This window comes from Pinus tabuliformis, chromosome 1_1, assembly GCF_031772625.1.
Source record: "Pinus tabuliformis cultivar Carrire ecotype Pingquan chromosome 1_1, CPIR1, whole genome shotgun sequence".
In the NCBI taxonomy this organism is placed as follows: domain Eukaryota; kingdom Viridiplantae; phylum Streptophyta; class Pinopsida; order Pinales; family Pinaceae; genus Pinus; species Pinus tabuliformis.
The window spans coordinates 892,815,353-892,835,823 of record NC_142297.1 but is presented as its reverse complement, the minus strand read 5'-3'; the positions used below and the strand labels follow the sequence as shown (position 1 = coordinate 892,835,823).

At 35.7% G+C, this 20,471-nt stretch overlaps 1 protein-coding gene across 1 annotated transcript; it reads right to left on the bottom strand.

Annotated features, from left to right (window-relative positions):
* Positions 1-416: 416 nt before the first annotated feature.
* LOC149217278 (uncharacterized) lies at positions 417-1,283 on the bottom strand. The gene is made up of 2 exons (XM_089391334.1): positions 905-1,283; positions 417-668 (listed from the first exon to the last, which is right to left on the bottom strand). Exons 1-2 carry the CDS (start codon positions 1,227-1,229, stop codon positions 652-654), a joined length of 342 nt encoding a protein of 113 aa, XP_089247460.1. The 5' UTR covers positions 1,230-1,283; the 3' UTR covers positions 417-651.
* Positions 1,284-20,471: the final 19,188 nt, after the last annotated feature.

Below are 20,471 nucleotides of genomic sequence, written 5' to 3'. Positions count from 1 at the left end.
TTGATATTACTAAAATTTGAAGTTATTTATATAGAGAGATTTGAAGAAAAAAAAAAAATTTAAATTTAGAAGACATTTAGGGCACAGTGTAGGCTGCCAACAAAAACCATTATCGTTATATTGTAGTGTAGAATTCTTTTATGAAGATGGTGTATGAATCACTAAGTGTAATTTAATACTAAATTTAATACTTAATAATTTATAGTATATATCTAATCACCCACCAAAGTTTTGTGAAATGTAAAACTGTGGTGAAATGTATTAAAGTACCATACATCCTTAGTAATCTTAAATATTTAACCATATAATTAAACTATTCTCTTATATATATATATATATATAACAAAAATATTCTGAAACAATCCTATGCAAATGCAAAGTTGCACGCTATCTCATTTATTACATATAACTTGTAGACATGTGTATTAACCCACATTAAACAACGCAACGATCCCAGAGCAATTACATATATCCTGCTCCATCGCCTTATTATCATTATTAACTACATTGAGCCTAAGCGCGCACACACTTCCATATGCTTACAATACATATATAGTGTGATATATCTACTGAGAATCTCAGTCCAGTCCAGCCTAGTCCAGTTTACATAGAACTTCCGCATGCAGGCAGCGTGGCAGCTTGGTCATCTCTTTAGGGCACAGTGTAGGCTGCCAACAAAAATCATTATCGTTATATTGTAGTGTAGAATTCTTTTATGAAGATGGTGTATGAATCACTAAGTGTAATTTGATCTCAGATTTTGATATATGTTAAAAATTTGATGGAGAGAAGCTAAGTCAAATAATTAAGTTTTGGTTTTTTAAAGTATTCCAAAAATCTCTCAGCCAAATAAAATATTCTAAAATCTACCATCCAAGTATAAATGAATTTTGTTTCATTTTACCTCCACATTTGTAACCAACGGGTCTGTCAGAGAATTGGCAACGCTTGGGGAGGGACAGGGCGATGGCTGGATCGATCCCTGCAGCTTTGGCTGTTTTAGAGAGCAAGACGGAGCAGAGGCAGGCGGGATCGGTGGAGAACTTGTGAACGGCGTTGCAGCAGCTGGCTGAGACGGGAGCGTTTGCGTTCTGAGCGGCGTCCATGCACGGCGCCAGCTTCAACGCCTCCGACTCCACCACACATTGATCCGCTGCATTTGTTCCCAAAACAGCACCCAGAATGAGGAGGACGACAAATAGCTTTGTAAAAGAGAAGGCCATGGCCATTTATGAACGTCTGATAATCTCGGCTGCAAATTCCACTCTGAGTATTGAGTGGGAGCGAGTGAATATATAGTTGTTACTCAGAAATATGATCAAATTGCAGGCAAGCACGTGCACTTCCACTGATAGATAAATTCTTTGATTTATGATTTCAAATGCTAATGGAGGGCGCACTTTCGATCATAGAAATATAAACTAACACAATGTGGAGTCACTTTATCAATGCAGTGTCGTTTCCTCCACCTTGTCAGTGGCGACGAACGCCGTTGCCAACGCAGGGTATTATATTCCCAATAATTTATCTTATTATTACGCCAGAGAGACGTGTATCTCTCCATTTCTGGCCTATATGTACAGATCTCAACATTAAAATAGTCGAGATTACCTAATTGTGGTTTTATATGGTCTATCGATAATGTTTTTCTTGTTTCTTGCGGTGATTTCATAGGTTCTGACAATGTTTTATTTTGGTGAAAATATAGTTGATTATAATGGTTCACTATAGTTTACCATGGTTGTTTAGGTTTAATTATAGTTGATTATGATAGATTATGGGTTACTATTATTGGTCATGCCGACTTTTGTTGTCCATGGTTGACCATGATGTCTATGGATGACTATGGTTGACCATAGATAATTATTTTTAACCATTCTACTCGCTAGAATGAGTGACAATGACCCTCTCTCATGAACTAAATTAATTGGTTCGAATTCTAATGACATGGATCCTTCCCACTTCTCCTCCCTAGTATAAAGACCCGGCCTTAACTACGGGATCAGATTTTGAGGCTATTTCTCAAAGGTTTTGAAGGTTGTTAAACAAATGGATTCTCAATCTTCCTTCGCATCTCTTCCTCAGAATATTTCTCATTTGCTCATCGCCATTCCTCTACCTACCTGAAAAGAAATGATCTTGCTTGACCATGGTTGTCCATGTTGATCATGTCGAACATGGTCCACATGGTTGATCATGGCTCACTAAGGTTTACCATGCTTTGAGCTAATTGACCATGTTTGACCATGTTGTTTATGGTTAATTATGGTCAACCATGGATGCCCATGGTAGATGTCAACCATGTTAACTATGGTTGACTATAGTTGACAATGTTTAACCATGTTGTCTTTGGTAGACCACATTTGACCATGATTGACTAATAGTTGTCTATGGCTAGCCATGAAAGACTATAGTTGAAAATGTTTTACCATAGTTGAAAATGTTTGACCATAGTTAAATTTTTTGACCATTGTTGATATTGTTTCCCATGGTTGGTTATGGTTGGCCATGAGTGACTATTATTAGCCATGGTTGATTATGGTTGGCTATGGTCAACTATGGGTGCCTATGGTTGACTACGGCTAACAATGGTTGTCCATGTTTGAAATTGATTTGGGGGTGTGCTCATTAGATATAAAGTTTTGCTCATCACAATGTGATTTTAGGTTATGTTCATCACATTGTAATAATGGGAAATGTTCATCACATTGTGACATTTGGACTATTCATCACATTGCAATTTCAAGTTATGTCCACCACATCGCAAAATTGGGTAATGTTCGTCACATTGTAAAGTCAAGTAATTGGTGGGCTTCGATTTGTTATAAGTATACTATCCTCCTATAGCTTCCGACTTTAATTAGTAATCCATGATAAAATAAACTTTAGATATGTTGTGCATTATATGTGTAAAGCACACCTTTTTCCTATTACGTATTTATTAGTGGTCAACACCCTATCTAATGGTGGGGAAAGTGGCACCTTGGGTGTTACTCTAAAATTTAAAAATCATAGGGCCTTGTTTTTTGGATTAACACCACCTGAAAAATTCAGTCCCCACCTAGTGAGGTACCTCTAAGTGGACTAGAGTAGTGTTGGGATGAGTGTAGCTACAGCAAAAACATGATCCTTGATTTATCGTAGGGCTACTATTTAAAAGGTTTCTCATGTTTTGTTTTCACGTTAATGCCGTATTTACACCAAAAATTAAGTAATAACATGAGCATGACTAAATCATTGAAGCAACTTAGTCATGATTAAACATGGCAAACAATGATATTGTACATTAGACAAGGTCAAATTATGTGCATTTTGAGAGAAAGAGGCAAAAATAGTGCTCCTAATGACCCTATGTGATAGCCAATGTAGGGGGCCATCATCCCCTTAGAGCTTAGAATGTTGCACATCCTCGTGCAATCACACCCCTTACTCATGTTGATCCTTATCCTGTAATTCATTGCACTACTTTCTAATGTCCCAAACAACATATTTGGTGAGGTACCCTTGGTATAAAATCCCACATAATTCTCCATCTCTCTCCACTTTTTCTCTTCTCTTCCTTGATTAAAATATATTATTGTTTTGAGTAGGAGAGGTAGATTAAACCCAAATCCAATTCATTTTGTCCCCGATATATGTAGTGATCTTTTGTAAAATGGTGTCTCAGATATTGTAGATTGTAGAGTAGAGGGAGAATGAGGTGCCCTAATCTAGAGGGTATGGAGCAAGGAGTGTCGTCCCTTTGGTAGACCTAGTTAGCTTCGGCCCTCAACAATATCAATGTATATTCAAAGTGGGATATTGTTTCTTCCTATCTATCCTTCCATATTGGAGCTACCACTTGATTTGGAGATTTGAGTAGGAGAGGTAGATTAAACCCAAATCCAATTCATTTTGTCCCCAATATATGTAGTGATCTTTTGTAAAATGGTGTCTCAGATATTGTAGATTGTAGAGTAGAGGGAGAATGAGGTGCCCTAATCTAGAGGGTATGGAGCAAGGAGTGTCGTCCCTTTGGTAGACCTAGTTAGCTTCGGCCCTCAACAATATCAATGTATATTCAAAGTGGGATATTGTTTCTTCCTATCTATCCTTCCATATTGGAGCTACCACTTGATTTGGAGATAAGATTTAATGTGAAGCCAAAATAGTTTTTGGTTTGGGAACTTCTACTCTAATACAAAGAGAGCTCAACAACTCTTCTTCCCTATAATTCTTTAATTATTTAACCCTCAATTCCTCATGTGTAAGCCATGATGTTAAGGCCATGAGTTGCGCATATCCTTCATAATGGTTGGGATCCCGAGAATGTGGCTGAGAGAGGAAGAGATTGTGGAGATAGAGTTCACATAATCTTACTTTCTCTTCCATATTACCATTTTAGTATGCTTGTACGATTGCCTTTAGTGTCTCAATACTAAATTCCCCTTGATGTGCCAAACGGAAGGTTTGGAATCTGCATCACTTTTCTTTGAGAAATAAGGCATAAATCCTGGAAAATGTCCTGTAGTCTATCATTTCCATGGATAGGTGGGCCACGATCCCCAAACATCCCTCCAATATTCCAATTATGTCATCATTGATAGAATTTTCCTGTCTTCTCTAACTCATGCTTGAGTAATTGATTTTCCTTTATGAATTGATACTTATTTTCCTCTTCTTGTATTTTTAGTGCCATTAAATCTTCTCTTAACTTCTTTGTTTGATTCTATAGCTTTACCATGTCTCCCTTTTCTTTTTCTTTTTCTGTTGATATTATTTTCCATCTATGAGCTTCAATTTTAGCCTTTTGCATCTCTACCATGGCATGGGGTAAAACCAAGGATGGTGATACCTTACCTCTACTTGATGTTGTTGTTAATGGTTTTTGTTCTACCTGAGGTATTTTCTCATAAATGGGTACTTCTTCCCCTTCTTGGGTTTTCTTTGTATATCTTAGCAAGTCTTTAATGTGCACTACTTTTCTTAAGGGCATTTCTCTATTTTTAGAGGCACCTTAAGATCTAGTTCTCTTTGTTATGTACACTTGGGTGCCTAACTACAAAAATGGTGTGTTCACCCTTGATTTTGGTGGAGTCCTTATTGATTAAAGTTGCAACTACTTCCTTTTTTGAGGGTTTCATTTTGATCTTTTTCTTTGGATTTTTTTGAGGGACCTATGTTGTTGATATTTTCTTTTCCTCATTATAAATTTTCTACCTCTTCATGGCCTCCGAAGATTCCAAGGAGGATTTCCTGTCTATATCCTTAAAATCAACCAATGGAACCTTATATTATAAGCTATACAAACATAAGAAACAATGAATTTAATAATTATATGGTGAGATAATTCTTAATGTGTCCCCCACTTTCATTTTAAGAAACAATGAATTTAATAATTATATGGTGAGATAATTCTTAATGTGTCCCCCATTTTCATTTTGTTCTCATATCATTTAAGGATTGCATAAGAAGTAAAGAACATAAAGACATTTTATTGGTTTCATCTGAGATAAATATCTTAGCTAGTAATTGGTAGGTGTATAATATACTGAGCCTACCCTGATATGAAATATATATTAGAATGTCGTATGCTACCTCCTTCTAGGGTGTAGTTTGGATTTACTTCTTTACCTAATTCTTATATTTTAGAAACTCCTCATATTCTAGGAAAAGGTTCTTCTTTGAAATGATAGCTTCTAGTATTTCCTCCTTATACCATGCTAATCATATTGGGATCCAGAGTCCTAACATCCCATAGATGGTTTATTCATTCAAAAATATCTCTAGCCCCTTGAATATAGTAATATACTCGTGCTCCCTGATATTTTGAGAATTCAGTCCTTAACAACATCATCATCACACCCCCTCAATTATAGATATAGCTCTCTCTCTCTCTCTCTCTCTCTCTCTCTCTCTCTCTCTCTCTCAAATCTAATGCAAGTAGTAATACAAAATTATTCAAGGGTGAGTAAAGAAAATGTAAGATTTTAACACCTCCTTGGAAATAATGCCAAAATGTGGTGGGTTTCATATTTGTAGTAAGCATGTTGTCCTTATGTAGTTTCCAACTTAAATTATCAATATGAGATCATACAAACTTTCAAGGTGCTATGGACTATATGTGCAAGATGCACTCATTTTCTCATAATGTGTCTATTTATTCTCAAGATCCTATCTAATGGTGGGACAAGCGGAAATTCATGGAGTCACATATCAAGGGTAAAATTCTATTAATACATTAATTATATAACATCAAAGATTTACTTGAAGGTAAAACTTACTCTAATTAAATTGCAAATAAACCAATTCTAAGGAAACAAACCATTTAAAAAAAAGGAAAGGAAATTATTAATGTCTAATGAGTCATAGCAATTATAATTTCAAATTGTAAAAGAAGAAAACAAAGCAGTGACAAGACTACAAAACTAAAGGAAAATTATACTCTCTTCTAAATCTTAAATCCTCTTAAGAACATAATTTCCTAATTCCATAGTTATATTTTAGACAATATATGCATTGTTGGGTGAGAAATGTGATAAAAACACAATTCTCCATTATTCTACAAGAACAATTGTAGTCTTTTAGGAAACTTGCATTGAAAATAAAAGAGAGCTAAGGAAGCAAGAAAAATAATTTTATACTCATGAAAAATACTTGGATGGCCTAAAAAAAGCCATGCAAATCAAATTTACACTAAGAAAATATAATTGTATCATCAAACTAACTTCTACAGGAAAGTAAACTACAACATTCCTCGGAATTTCTATAAAAGTAAACTATTGAGAAATGAAAAATTTGCAAGAAGGAAAAAAGCATAATACAAGAGGTTCCTTAGAGATCCTTTGGGTGGGCCTCCCTGAGGTACTTAAATAACCTTGATAATCAACAACAAATAGTTGAATAGAATAAATCTTTCATTAGAATGTTCGTAGAATAGAATACAAATTTTAGTGATGTTAGCTAGCTTAAGAGCTCATTGAGACTACAAAAAAAATTACAACAACATGTATGTTGAGGTTGAGCCTCAAATCCTTTTTATACATAGAGGGTAGGGAGCAACCCCCTCGATAGGTGGACTAGTTCCCACTTAAATCATGAAATGATAAGGTCCTATTTTTAGCATTAACTCCACTTGATATATTTGGTCCCTAGGTTGAGGTATCACTAAGTGAAGTATAGTAATATTGGGTAAAGTGCCAAATACATTATAAAAAATATCCCTAATTTATCATAGGGTTGTTGGTCAAAATATTTCTCACATCATCCTATCAAATTAAAACACTATTTTCACTGAAAATCAATTAAACCTATGAGCATGACCAAACACTCAAGAAACCTTATCCACTATTTCTTAACATGACATAATATGATCGTATGAAAAATTTAGGAATAAGCATATTGAACTTAACTTGGGTCATAGAGATATTGAGAAATGCAATCCTTGGTATGTTTAGATAGGCACAATACATAACACATGTTTTTAGATATATCATATAGAATATGGTTATTATTATGACGCGCACACATAAATTTCATGGATTACATAACACCCTCATGTAGGAATGCTTAGTTATATTACCACCAACACCATTTAGAGACTTTATTCATAATATCACATGTATAAATATAGAGGGTTGTACATATTATAAAAAAAATGTTGATTGGATGGGATATGCCCCAAGTGATTTGGAATGACATTATTGAGAAAGTGTATAAATGTGATTGATGAGTATGAAGTAGAAAGGAAGGAGGTTGACCTACAAAGCTTCAAATATGTCACATATTATACTGGGGAAGGGCTTGAAAGGAAAACATATAGTTGGTGAATTTCCAGGTTAGTAATAAATACTTGAATGATATCTTTTCTTTTAGTTCACACATTGAAATGTGATAGGGGAATTATTGTAACAACAAACACACACACACACACATATGTGTGTGTGTGTGTATTTGTCACATCAAGCATTCATTCAGTATTTCTTCGAAAATATCTAGCAATATTTTAACATATCCATGTGGATCAATAATAGGCCAAGCATTTTAGAAGATGCAAAGGTATATTTCTCATTGGTACTATCTTATTAATGATTGGTTTTTTTAGGATTACATCCTTAAACCAAAAAAACATATTCAAATCCATTTTTATCACTCAAATTAGGTCAACATAATGGTTCATATCACATACAAGCATAGGCCAGATAGCAGTAAGGGAAAAGCAGTTATATTGAAAGAGTATCATTTCTACATAAGTGACAAAAGGTGCCATGAATTAGCTTATATATAAAATTGATTTCATTGTTCGATAGTCACCTGAACAAGAATAATATACATATGGATTAACATTTGATGAGATGATTATGCAAGTTAGTTAAAAAATGCCCATATATTTCAATGTTTGTGTATCTTGCACAAAAATACAAGTTACCACATATATAGAAATATATAGAACTATTTCAAGACTAGGCATGGAAAAGGGAGCATGATGGAGGAGTATCATGCATCAAAATTGTATTACGTAGCCGAAAAATGAAGTTCACAACTAATTCCTTTATTGGATATGCAAAATATATTATTGAATGGAGTTATTTAGTAATGGTAGAGGGAACAAGAATACGAGAAGACCAATTAATAGGGAAATGACACATGAAATATATTTTGGGAGGTGTACTATGTATATTGAATGCATACATATGAATACAAAATAAACTAGGGCACATGGATTTCATTCAATTTGAACATCAAACAATGTTATTAGTTGAAATACAAACAATAAAAGTTTCTTGCTCTGGTGGTTCATGTAGTTGCAGTGAATGAGATTATTGTGAATCCATAGACTAGATTGATATATGGGATCATATATCACTCTCCATTGGTCAAAATACATTTTTTTCAGTTTCTTAGTTGGAGGATCAGTCAACTATTTCACTATATCAGGATCACGTCTCAAATCCCATAAAACTAAGCTTATTTAGTATTATACTAATTTTTATTAACTATTGTGAATGCAGTACACTTTGTTTATTTAGTGGACATGTGTTGGCACACCATTTTTTGCAAGGCACATATGCGTAGTGGTTGCCCCAAAAGGAAATGAATGGGTAATTGTCTATTGGTTGGCACATTGCTTAGAGGGAAAATATCCCCTCACCGTTTTAGCAACAAGCTCTAAATAATTCATTTCGTTATTGAGTTGATGGCCATTAAAAGAAAATATCATAAACAAGATGAAATAACGTAAAAGAGAGGTGTTATGTATTTCAATATTATATACCACGTCAAATTTTATATCGTTATATGAACTTAGTCATTGGGAAAAACCTCCAAGCAGATCAATGTCTAGAAAGTTCTCATCAAAGTTACAATAATTCATACCTTACTTTGAACATAAGTATTTAATGGATACCATTGCTCTTACAAGTGATCCTAGTGGCCTAATTTGATGACCATACATGTATGCATGTATGTGTGTTGTTTGTTATTTTCTATTCTATATTGAGGTATACGTGTTTTTAATTACTTTTATTAAATTTTGAATTCATTCATAAATGGTTCTTAATTGCTCCTAATATAAATGAGTCTAACAAGTTTTTCCTTCTTTAAACTTAGGTTATAATTAGAATTATAGGAATATGAAGGCTCATCAATAAGAACAATGGTAATTTTCAATGCCATTTTAATAATTTTAGAAAATATGGGCTTGGGATTGCATTTAGAAGTCTAAAATATAAACTAATGATGGTCTTTTATTTTGCATGTGAACTTAACTTACAATGAAAAAGAAAGATACCCACCCCTACAATAGTTCAAAGGCCTCCAAGTGTATGTAGTTAATTTTTGAATTTATAATTTATCCTTATTTAATGGATTAAATGAGCATATTTTTGTTTACAATAATATTAATACAATATTCCCCTCTTTATTCTTAACTTGGCATAATCTTACATATAATGTTGAAGTCTCTCTTAACCACTTGATCTCAAACCCTTCCCTTAACCCACTTCCCAACATGGCCCCTATCTCTATCCAACCCCTATTCCTCTCTGATAGGGATGGGTAGGACAAAAGGAAAATTGGATGCCAAAACACAGTGCAAAAAATTATGGTTGTAGGCGCTACAAAATTATTTCATAGCGCACTTCTAAAAACCTGTAACCACTATGAAATGATTTTGTAGCTCTCCTTAAAACCTTTGTTTTCGAATTTGGGAAGGTGAAATGACTCATTCCTATGCAAAGTCGATTCTCCATGGTCTTGGCATGTCTCCCAACTCAGGGAATTTTCTCCTTCCGCCTCTCCTCATCAATGGTTAGACTCTCGCTAAATAATGGTTCGCGTTACAATCAAATGGGGAGTGTCGCTTCCTCCAAAATCATAGAGGTGTTGTAAAATAGATTGAAGGGTCACCATAAGTGGAATATGCACAATTAATCACAAATCCAAGTCAATTTTGACAGCACAATATATTTCACCAATGATCACAATGAATTATTTTGAAATTTAAGTAAAGGAACACACATAATTCGATTTGAAACAAGAGCAAAAAAACATAGACTTTATTAATACACATAGATGCAAAATTTCTTATCATTCACTTCGAAATTACATACTTGGATGCAAGAGAAGAGCTCCTCCTCCTCCCATTCGATGCCTCTTTTATTCACAACTTAAGAAAATGGTTTGTTTCTCCTTCCCGCCGTATGAGGGAAGTCGAAAAGACACTTTGTGAGCTGGAAAATAACTCCTAAACTCTAACTCTTTGACTTAATCCAATCCTACATTTACATTAAGTATTTAGGATTCCAACAAAGATAACAAAATAATTTTTCTAGCTTAACATGTTGCCAATCCATCACATTGTCAAGATTTGCTCTATTTTTTCATCTCAAGCTCGGTCTAATGCTCCTGCATCAGACTCCACGAGAAGAAAAACTCATGAGCTCTTGCTCATAAGGTCCTCTACAGAGAAAGCTACCTTTTTTAGAGTTGCAACACTAATCCATGTAGAATCCTCCATCATACAATCCTTCTATTTCACTACAAACTCCAGATACTCTTTTCCCTTAGTGTGCTTTGCATCTCTAGTGTCCAAAACTCTTTCAACCTCTGGACCTTATGTCATAGGCATCTGATTGATTCAAATATTTTCACCAACTTCTCCACGAGCCTCATCTATTGTAGTGGAACCTTCATCACCAGCTTTATAGGGGTACAAATCAGCCACTTTGAAAATAGGTGAGATACTTATGCCCATATGTAACTCCAATTCATAAGCATTTGCAAAACAATTCTTGAGTATCTTGCAAGGTCTTATTTTCTTCATATTGAGTTTCTTATATTCTCCTCTTGGAAATATCTCCTTTCTCAAGTGGGCTAAGACCATGTCCCCTATCTTAAATTCTACCCCTTTTCTCCTTAAATATGCTCTTTGTTTGTACTTGTGGTTGTTGTCATGTAGCTTCTATTTTATCTCCTCATGTAATTCACTCATTACGTTGCAAAATCCTCCCCATCAACCTTCCTCTACTCAAGTTTTCCCAAATCTCTCAGTTCATAAACTCCTCTAGGGTGCATTCCATACAAGATTTGAAATAGACTCTTCCTTGTAATCCTATTTGGTGAATCATTATATGAAAACTAAACTTGAGCTTACACATGATCCCACTACTTGGGATGCTCACCCACAAGGCTTCTTAATATGTTTCCAAGACTCCTATTCACAACTTCAGTTTTCACATCAAACTATGGATGATAGGCTAAACTGAAGTTCAATCTTTTTCCAAGCTTCTTCCATAAGGTCCTCCAAAAATGGCATGTGAACCCGATGTCTTTGTCAGAGATTATGCTCTTTGGTAAGCCATACAATCAGACAATCTCATTGAAAAATAAATGAGCCATATGTGTATCATCACTAGTCTTGCAACACGGGATAAAATGGGTCATCTTTGTAAATCTATCGACAACTACAAGCATAGAGTCCTTACCTCGCTGCGTCCTTAGTAAACCCAAAACAAAGTCCATACTCACTGAGTCTCATGGTCTGCTGGGAATGGGAAAAGGAGTATATAGTCAAACATTTTGTCTCCTCCCTTTCGCATGTTGACACACTCTGCATTTTCTCGCAAATTTCTGCACATCTTCCCTCATCTTTGACTAGAAATAAAAATGTTCTAGCTGCCCAAGTGTTTTTTCCACACTAAAATTCCTGACCAATCCTCCATTCTGATTTTCTTACACCATATTCTCTCTCATTGAGCAATGAGGGATACATAATTGACTGTTCTTGAATAGAAAACCATCCTGCAACCTAAACTCCCTCCATGGGCTACTATTTATGTTCACTGTGTTCTTACATGCTTCAAAGGCCTCTTCAAAATCAACATCATCCTCATACAAGTCCTTCAAAAAATCAAAGCCCAAAATATGTACATGGAACTCCTTCATGATAAAAATCCTCCTCCTTAAAGCATCGACTACCTTGTTCTCTTTCCCGCTCACATGTTTCAAAATAAAGGTGAAATTTTGTAGGAATTCCACCCACTTGGCACACTTATGGTTCAACTTGTGTTGCTGCGTTATATATTGTAATGCAATATTGTCAGAGAACAAAAATAAATCCCTGGGCATCAACTAGTGTCTCCGATGCTTCAAATTTTATACCACAACATAGAATTCCTTGTGATAAGAGGAGTATTTTTTCTTTGAATCATTCAACTTCTCACTGAAATATGCAACATGTTTATCTTGTTGACTCAATACTGCTACAATGACTATTCTGATGGCATCACATGTGACTTGGAAAACCTGATTAAAGTTAAGTAGCTTGAACACCGGTTTCTCAGTGATCTTCCTCTTCAAGAGATAGAAACTTTTCTCTGTCATTTCTATCCAACAAAATGGTTATCTATCTTTCTTGATTGCTTCAACAATGGGTATACACATACCACTTAAATTCTTGATGAAATTCCTATAGAAGCTAGCTAAACCATGAAAGATTCTAACTTCAAAAATGTTCTTCAGTGAAGGCCAACTTAAAATCGCCTCTATTTTCTCTGGATCCAATTTTAGTCCATCCTTGGAAATGACAAAGCCTAAATATACCAACTCAGACCTCATGAAGGTGTATTTTTTTAGTTTAATTAATAGTTTCTCTTGCTACAACCTTTCTATAACATACCTTACATGCCTAAGTTTTTCTTCCTTTATTTGGCTAAAAATCAAAATATCATCCAAATAAAAAATAACAAACTTAATGAATAACTCCTTCAAGACCTCATTCATTAATTGCATGAAGGTACTTGGTGCATTTTTCAATCCAAATGGCATGAGCAACCATTCATATAGTCCACTATTGGTCTTGAAATTTGTCTTCCACTCGTCCCCTTCTCTGATCCGGATCCGATGGTAACCACTCTTCAAATAAAACTTTCAAAGTAGGCTTCTCCACTCAAACAGTCCATCATGTCGTCCATCTGTGGCAATGGAAATATGTACCAAACTGTGATTTTTTTTATCACTCCGGAAAGTATGCACATCCTCCATTCTCCATCATTCTTTGGACTAAGTATCGCAGGGATAGCACATGGACTCAAACTCTCCATTATAAACCATTTATCCAATAGTCCTTGAACCTATTCCCTTATTTCCTCATTATCCTTATGTGTCATTTAGTAAGTATCTTTATTTAGAAAGATTGCTCCTGGTATCAGGTCTATGTGATGCATGTTACTTCTATTAGGTGGAAACTCATTTGGTAGATCATTTACCACAATATCATTAAACTCATGCAACATATCTTGAATCTCAATAGGTAAATCTGTAATTTTACAGTGCAGAAGTATTACCTTTGGTTTTGTATACCATTTCATAGCTAACCTGTTCTTTCCCCATTTGTTGCAGAAATTATTTTCCTCCTAACAACAGTGCTTTTGAGCTACTCGTCCCAGTTGTACTCTCCTCCTTCAATGGTACAAGAGTATGCTTGATACCATCCTTTTCAAACTTGTAAGTGTTGTTCTCTCCATCATGCACCACTTTCCTATCAAATTTCCAAGGTCGAACCAAAAGGAGGCGAGAAACATCCATTGGCATGATGTCACAAACTATCTTATCCTTATATATGCCTATCGAGAACCCCATTTCACTCTGATCACTCACCAAAAATTGGTGACCTTTCTACATCCATGAAACTTTATATAGTGTTGGTTGCTTCAACCTTTTCAATCCAAATTTCTCCACCGTTTCTGTAGGAACTATATATTCAATGCTTCCACTGTCAATCACCATTTTGCAACATTTTCATTTATCTTTGCAAACAATCCTAAACAAGGCTCTTCTTTGCATTAGTTCAACAATCTCCTTGGTTGGTTTCAATAAGACCTTGTTCATCATTAAAGCTTCTCCTATCTCTGGAGAATTTTCTACCATGGGTGCCTATGCTTTTGCTGCTTCTAGATGAGCTACATGTGCATCTGTTTTTCCTCCTTTCTCATTATCAAGAAACTCAAAAGATCTATGACCCAACTTCACACATTTATAGGACCGATAGACAACCTCTTTGCCTCTTCCTCTATCTCTACCTCTCTCATACGGTATTCATCCTCTAGAGTCACCTTCTTTCTCTTATTGTCCTTGCTACCTTGGCTTACTTGCATCATTCTTTTGAGTTGAAGTTTTCACTCTTATGGCTTTTTGTCCTTTTCCTCTAGCAAAACCATGACCTCTACCTGAATTTGGCTTCCTTTTTATCTTCACTTTTTCCTTTAAGGTAAACCGATATGCTTCGTCCATCGTCCTGGTAGAAATCATGCTGATTTCATCTTAAATATTTAGCTTCAAACCATTGATGTACCTTTCTATTTCTTCGGGTGTCTTCTACATAACCTGCTCACCTTGTAAACTCTTCGGTATAATCTCAGACTGTCAGCAACCTTTTCTTCAGGTTATGCACTTTCCTGCAGAGGGATAGTTGATAGTCTTTCAACAAAACAAAAAAAACTCATCTTCGCTACCATCCTGTCCCAACACTTTATCAATGTTTTCCCCTATTTTCTCCTTTCACCCTACACATTGTCCCACCACAATGTAGCATGACATTTCAACCTAGTTACAACAAATTTTACCCTCTTGTCTTCTTTAATCTCCTCATACTCTAATACTTGTGTAATTCACTGATCCAATCCATCAAATTCTCTGCTACCAGGTTGTCATCATAGTTAAACAATTCAGGTTTTGGTCTTGAACTTGAGCTTAACACCAGACTCAACAGTTTAATTTTCGGAGCTTCATCCACTAGTGTTTCTCTTCCTTCTCTAGATTCCTCCTCCAATCCGCTATCATGTCTGACCTCAGGATTTCACTGCCTACTTTCTTACATGGCCTCTAAATGAGCTTGCAACCTCTGTATCTCTTCTTAGAGTTTTGCACTAGCTACGAGTCTCCCTTAACCTCATGCTCTTCTTGCTTGCATAGCCATCTACCTATTTTGTAGGCAACGAAAATAATGTCAAACATGGCTCTAATACCACAAATGATAGGGATGGGGAGGCCAAAAGACAAATTGGATGCTGAAACACATTGTAGAAAATTTTGGTTGTAGGCGCTATGAAACAATTATGTAGGGCTCTTTTAAAAACTTGTAGGCACTATGAAATGATTTCATAGCGCTCCCAAAAAATTCTATTTTCAAATTTTGGAAGGTGAAACAACTTGGTCCTCTAAAAAATAGACTCTCCATGGTCTTGGCACGTCTCCCAACTTAGGGAATGTTCTCCTCTCATCTCTCCTCGTTAATGGTTACACTCCTACTCACCAATGGTCCGTGTCAAATCAAAAGGGGTGTGTCACTTCCTGCAAAATCATAGAGTTTCTGCAAAATGGATTGAAGGGTCACTGTAAGTGGAATACATACAATTAATCACAACTCCAATTTTCTTTTGAAGCACAAGACATTTCACCAATGGTCACAAAAAAATCTTTTGAAATTTAAGTAAAGGCACACACACAGTTCGATTGGAAACTAGAGAAAAGAAAACATAGACTTTATGAATACACACATATGCAAACTTTCTTATCATTCACTTCGAACTTACATACTCGGAGGCAAGAGAAGAGCCACACCTTCTCCCATTCGATGCCTCTTTTATTCACAACTTAAGTAAATGGTTCATTTCTCCTTTCCTCCAAATGAGGGAAGTCAAAAAGGCACTTTGTGAGATGGAAAATAACTTCTAAATTCTAAATCTTATACTTACTCCAGTCCTACATTTACATTAAGTATTTTTAATTCCAACAAAGATAACAAAATCAATTTGCAAGCTTAACATGTGGCTAGTCAACCACATTGTCACGCTCTGCTCCATTTCTTCATCTTGAGCTCGGTTTAATGATCCTGTATCACCCTCTATCCCTATGTCCTTACCTTATCCCCTTTCCTCCTCTACCCCTATTCCCCTACCTTTTCTTAGACCCTATCCCCATTTATATATAAACCCCTACGTTTTCTTGATTATTATGTCCCTTTGTATCTCCTATCATTTATTTTGACCACTCCCCCTCCCCTACCATCTACCCTTCACCTATTCTCACCTCCCGCTCCATTTCATCTCTCACCCCACCCCCCTCATACCTACCTCTCCTAATATCACTTATCTCCCTATCTTATCCCCCTTTGCATTTACCTATGATGCCCATTCATATTCCTTGTCTTTCCCCTTTGGCCCTCCCTCGCCTTCTCTCTTATTCCTTCATCTTACCATTGAATTCCCCATGTCTCCTCCCTCTTTTATTTCATGTTCACCATAGCACCACACCCCCCGCCCCATCCATCAACCAATTGTCTCTTCTAAGCTCCCTACTCCACCACAGTCCCCCTACCCTCTAACTGGAACTTGCTCCTAGCAAGAGAGATATTTTTTTCTTGGAAACATGGATTGAGATGAACAAGATAGGAATAACCATCTATTGAAATTGTTTATAACATGCTCTTATTATTGTGACTATTAAAATGTGTCAATGTGAGGGTTGTAAGTATGTCAAGTCTAAAAATGATCTAGAGCCTCTAAATTCACAGGTTACAACCAAGCAATACCTTTATATTAATTTCTTTCTTTCTTTGTAATAAAATTATATTGAAATAAATCTGAACGAACAAATATCACGGTGAAGTAAACAATGACTTTGTCATTTGATATCATCGTTTTTTTATTTAACCCTCAGATGCACCAACACAATGCTCAAAATTTGGGGTTTCGATAATATTGCAGAACTACTCCGTTCCTTTTGATAGAGGCAGACTACCAAGTAATATCGTGGTGGGAGGCACGGTACTATGTGTTTCATGGCGAGAGGAATGATGAGTAGGAGTCCTGGGCATTAATTGTTGAATAACGATGACAATTACTGGCTTCCATAAATTAAATTCTCCCCGGGATTTGAAGAGCCATGATCGGAGGCTTACTAGTCAATCATAATATCTGAGTCGTTGAATAGGTTTGAGCGATCACGCCAGCCATTAGCGCAACCCGTTGGACGTTGTAAGGGTAAATGAACTTCGCGTTCTTTTAATCGCTCCTTTCGCTGGTTAAGATTGTATTGACTTCCTCCCTCGAAACATAGTTGATTATGATTTATAGTTTTGCCCAAAAGAAATGTTTTATGTGATTACAATTTAAAGTAATTTTTTTTGTTCAGAAGTATTACAATTTAAAGTATGTAATGACACAGGGTTATATAATGTGTATGTGCTATATGGTTATGCGTTTTATTATCGTTTTGTATGATATGTATTTTGTGTTTACTTTTACGGTATTTTTATAAAGTTTTAAAATTAAATAAATTTACGTTAGATTTTCAATATTATTATATACATTTTATTTTACAATATTAATAATATACATTTTATTTTACAAAATTAATATTATTATATAACAATATTATTATTATTTTATATTAGGTCACGATCAAGCCAAACAATAAATTGGTGTATAAGACCTCTTTGTTTGTGGGACAAGGGACCCACTTCCACATAACTATTTGATTGTTAAGTTTACGAAAGCATACATACTCTACCCCTTTTGGTTTTGAACTTGTGACTTCTTAGGAGGAAACAAATGTTCTTAACCATTAGGGCCAATCGAGTTGTATTATCTCCTAATATAACAATTCATAATTGTTCATTATATATAATAAAAAAAATGAGTTTAACATGGTTTCCTTCTTTATATTTAGGTTATCTAGAGAATCATAAGCATATGAAGGTTCATCAATAAGAACAATGGTGTTTTTCAATATCACCCGAACAAATTTTAGAAAGATGGGCTTGGGATTGCATTTAGAAGTATAAAACATAAGATAATAATGGCATTCTATTTCACATATGAAGATAGCATACAATGCAAAAAAAACAAAGAACCCAACCCCTACAAATGCACCAAAAACACCTCCAAGTGCATGCAGTTAAATATTAAATTTATAATTTATCCCCATTTAATGGATTCAGTGAGCATATATATTATTTTACAATTATATTAATACAATATTTATGCTCTTTAGTCTTTACTTGGAATAATTTTCCATGCAATGGTGAAGTGGATCATAACCACTTTCTCTCAACCTCAACCACTAGCCCTTATCTCCATCTAACCCCTACCCCTTCTACCACTATGTGCCTACCTTAGCACTATCTCCACCCAACCACTATCCTTCTCTACCCCTATGCCCTTAACTTTTCTTAGACCCTAACCCCATTAACCCATATGCGACTACCTTTTCTTGACTACTAGCTCCCCAGTGCCTCCTATCCTTTATTCTAACTACTCCCTATCCTTTACCCATCCACTCTTCGCCTATTCTTACCTCCTCCTTTTCCTCTACCACCCTGCCCCCTCATTCCTACCTCTTCTAGTATTACTTATCTCCCTCCCTTACCTCCCTTTCCAATTACCTATGATTCCCATCCACATTCTCTCTCTTCTTACCTCCTATTCCAACCTTCTAATGAATTTTCCTTTTGTTTCTTCATGCCCACTAGTCCCCTACCTTAACAATTGATCATTTGCTTCTTCTCGCATCCCTGGCCAAGTACATCCCCCCTTCCCCTTTATCCCTCCCTTACCTTCTCTCGTCCTCTCCCTTCGTCTTGTCACTCACTCCACCTTGGCTCTTCCCTCCTTTATTTCATTCTCACCATTGCCCCCCATCCCCATCCATCTACCATTTGCATCTTCTCACCTCCATAGTTCGCCACATTCCCCATTCCCCTTTAGCTAGAACTTTCTCCTAGTGAGAGAGACATTTTGTCCTAGAAGCATGCATTGAGAATAACAAGATAGGGGTAGCCATTTATTGAAAGACCTTATAGTCCCCTCCAATTTAAATGAATATAAAAATGTGCCATTGTGAGGATTATAAAGTATGTTAATTCTAGAAATGACCTAGAGCTTCTACATTCACACACACCAATCAAACAAAGGTGGGTATTAAGCAATATCTTTTGTAAGAATTTCCTTCTCCCCTCAAATCTTGATCTCTCACAATTCCTCTCTTCCTCCCCCTTCCCCTTTGGATCCATCATCCTTTACTTCATGCTCACCACTCCCCTTTCCACACCCATCCACCCTTCACCTATTCTTACCTCTTCCCTTAAGCCCCTCTCATCCAAACCCCTCATGCGTACCTCCTTTAGTTTCACCTTCCTCCCACTCTACATTAGTTCTCCCTCACCTCCCCTCCTCCTCCATCTCCATCCTATCTCACCCTTTCCCTTGCCTCCCTCATTTCCTTCATATCCCACCATTCCACCTTCCCAACCATCCATCTTTTAGTGTTCTTCGTAATGTATCTAATGAGTCATCATTTTCATTGTTCTGAATCCATATAATTAATTTATGACCTAGGAAGGTTGCACATATTGTCAAGGTCATGATTAAAATGTATTGTTCTTTAGCACTAGAAGAGAAGATTGAAGTGTTCTCAAGCTATATGTTTGTTTAATATATTTCTAAATACATTATTTACCTCATTTTGTACCTAGGTAACTATCCTATGGTATTGATAAGTTCTTGCAGCTATCTTTGATAGCTTGCGTAACAAAGCATTAGTTTTACAAATTAGACCTTAGCAACATAAAATAAGAATTATGGGTTCAAAACTAAACACATTTTGTCATTATATTTACCATGATCCATGTTTTCTCCGTTGTGTTATTGAATAATTTATTTATGGCCTATTCTTTAAAATGAATAATACAATATTTCACCAATTTAATATTGACTTGGCATAAGTTTCCATGTAATAGCAAAGTGATCCCGCAAGACTCTCTTCTATGAATAGTGCTGGGTATGTATTATATTCTTTGCATGACTACCCCACTTGCAATTTGTTGCATCAAGTTCAGTGAAGTGGTCACAATAGGGTTTCAAGGGAGAAAGAACCCCCCTATTTGGGGGTTCAGGGCATTGCCCAAAATAAAATAAAAATTGGGTATTGTTTTG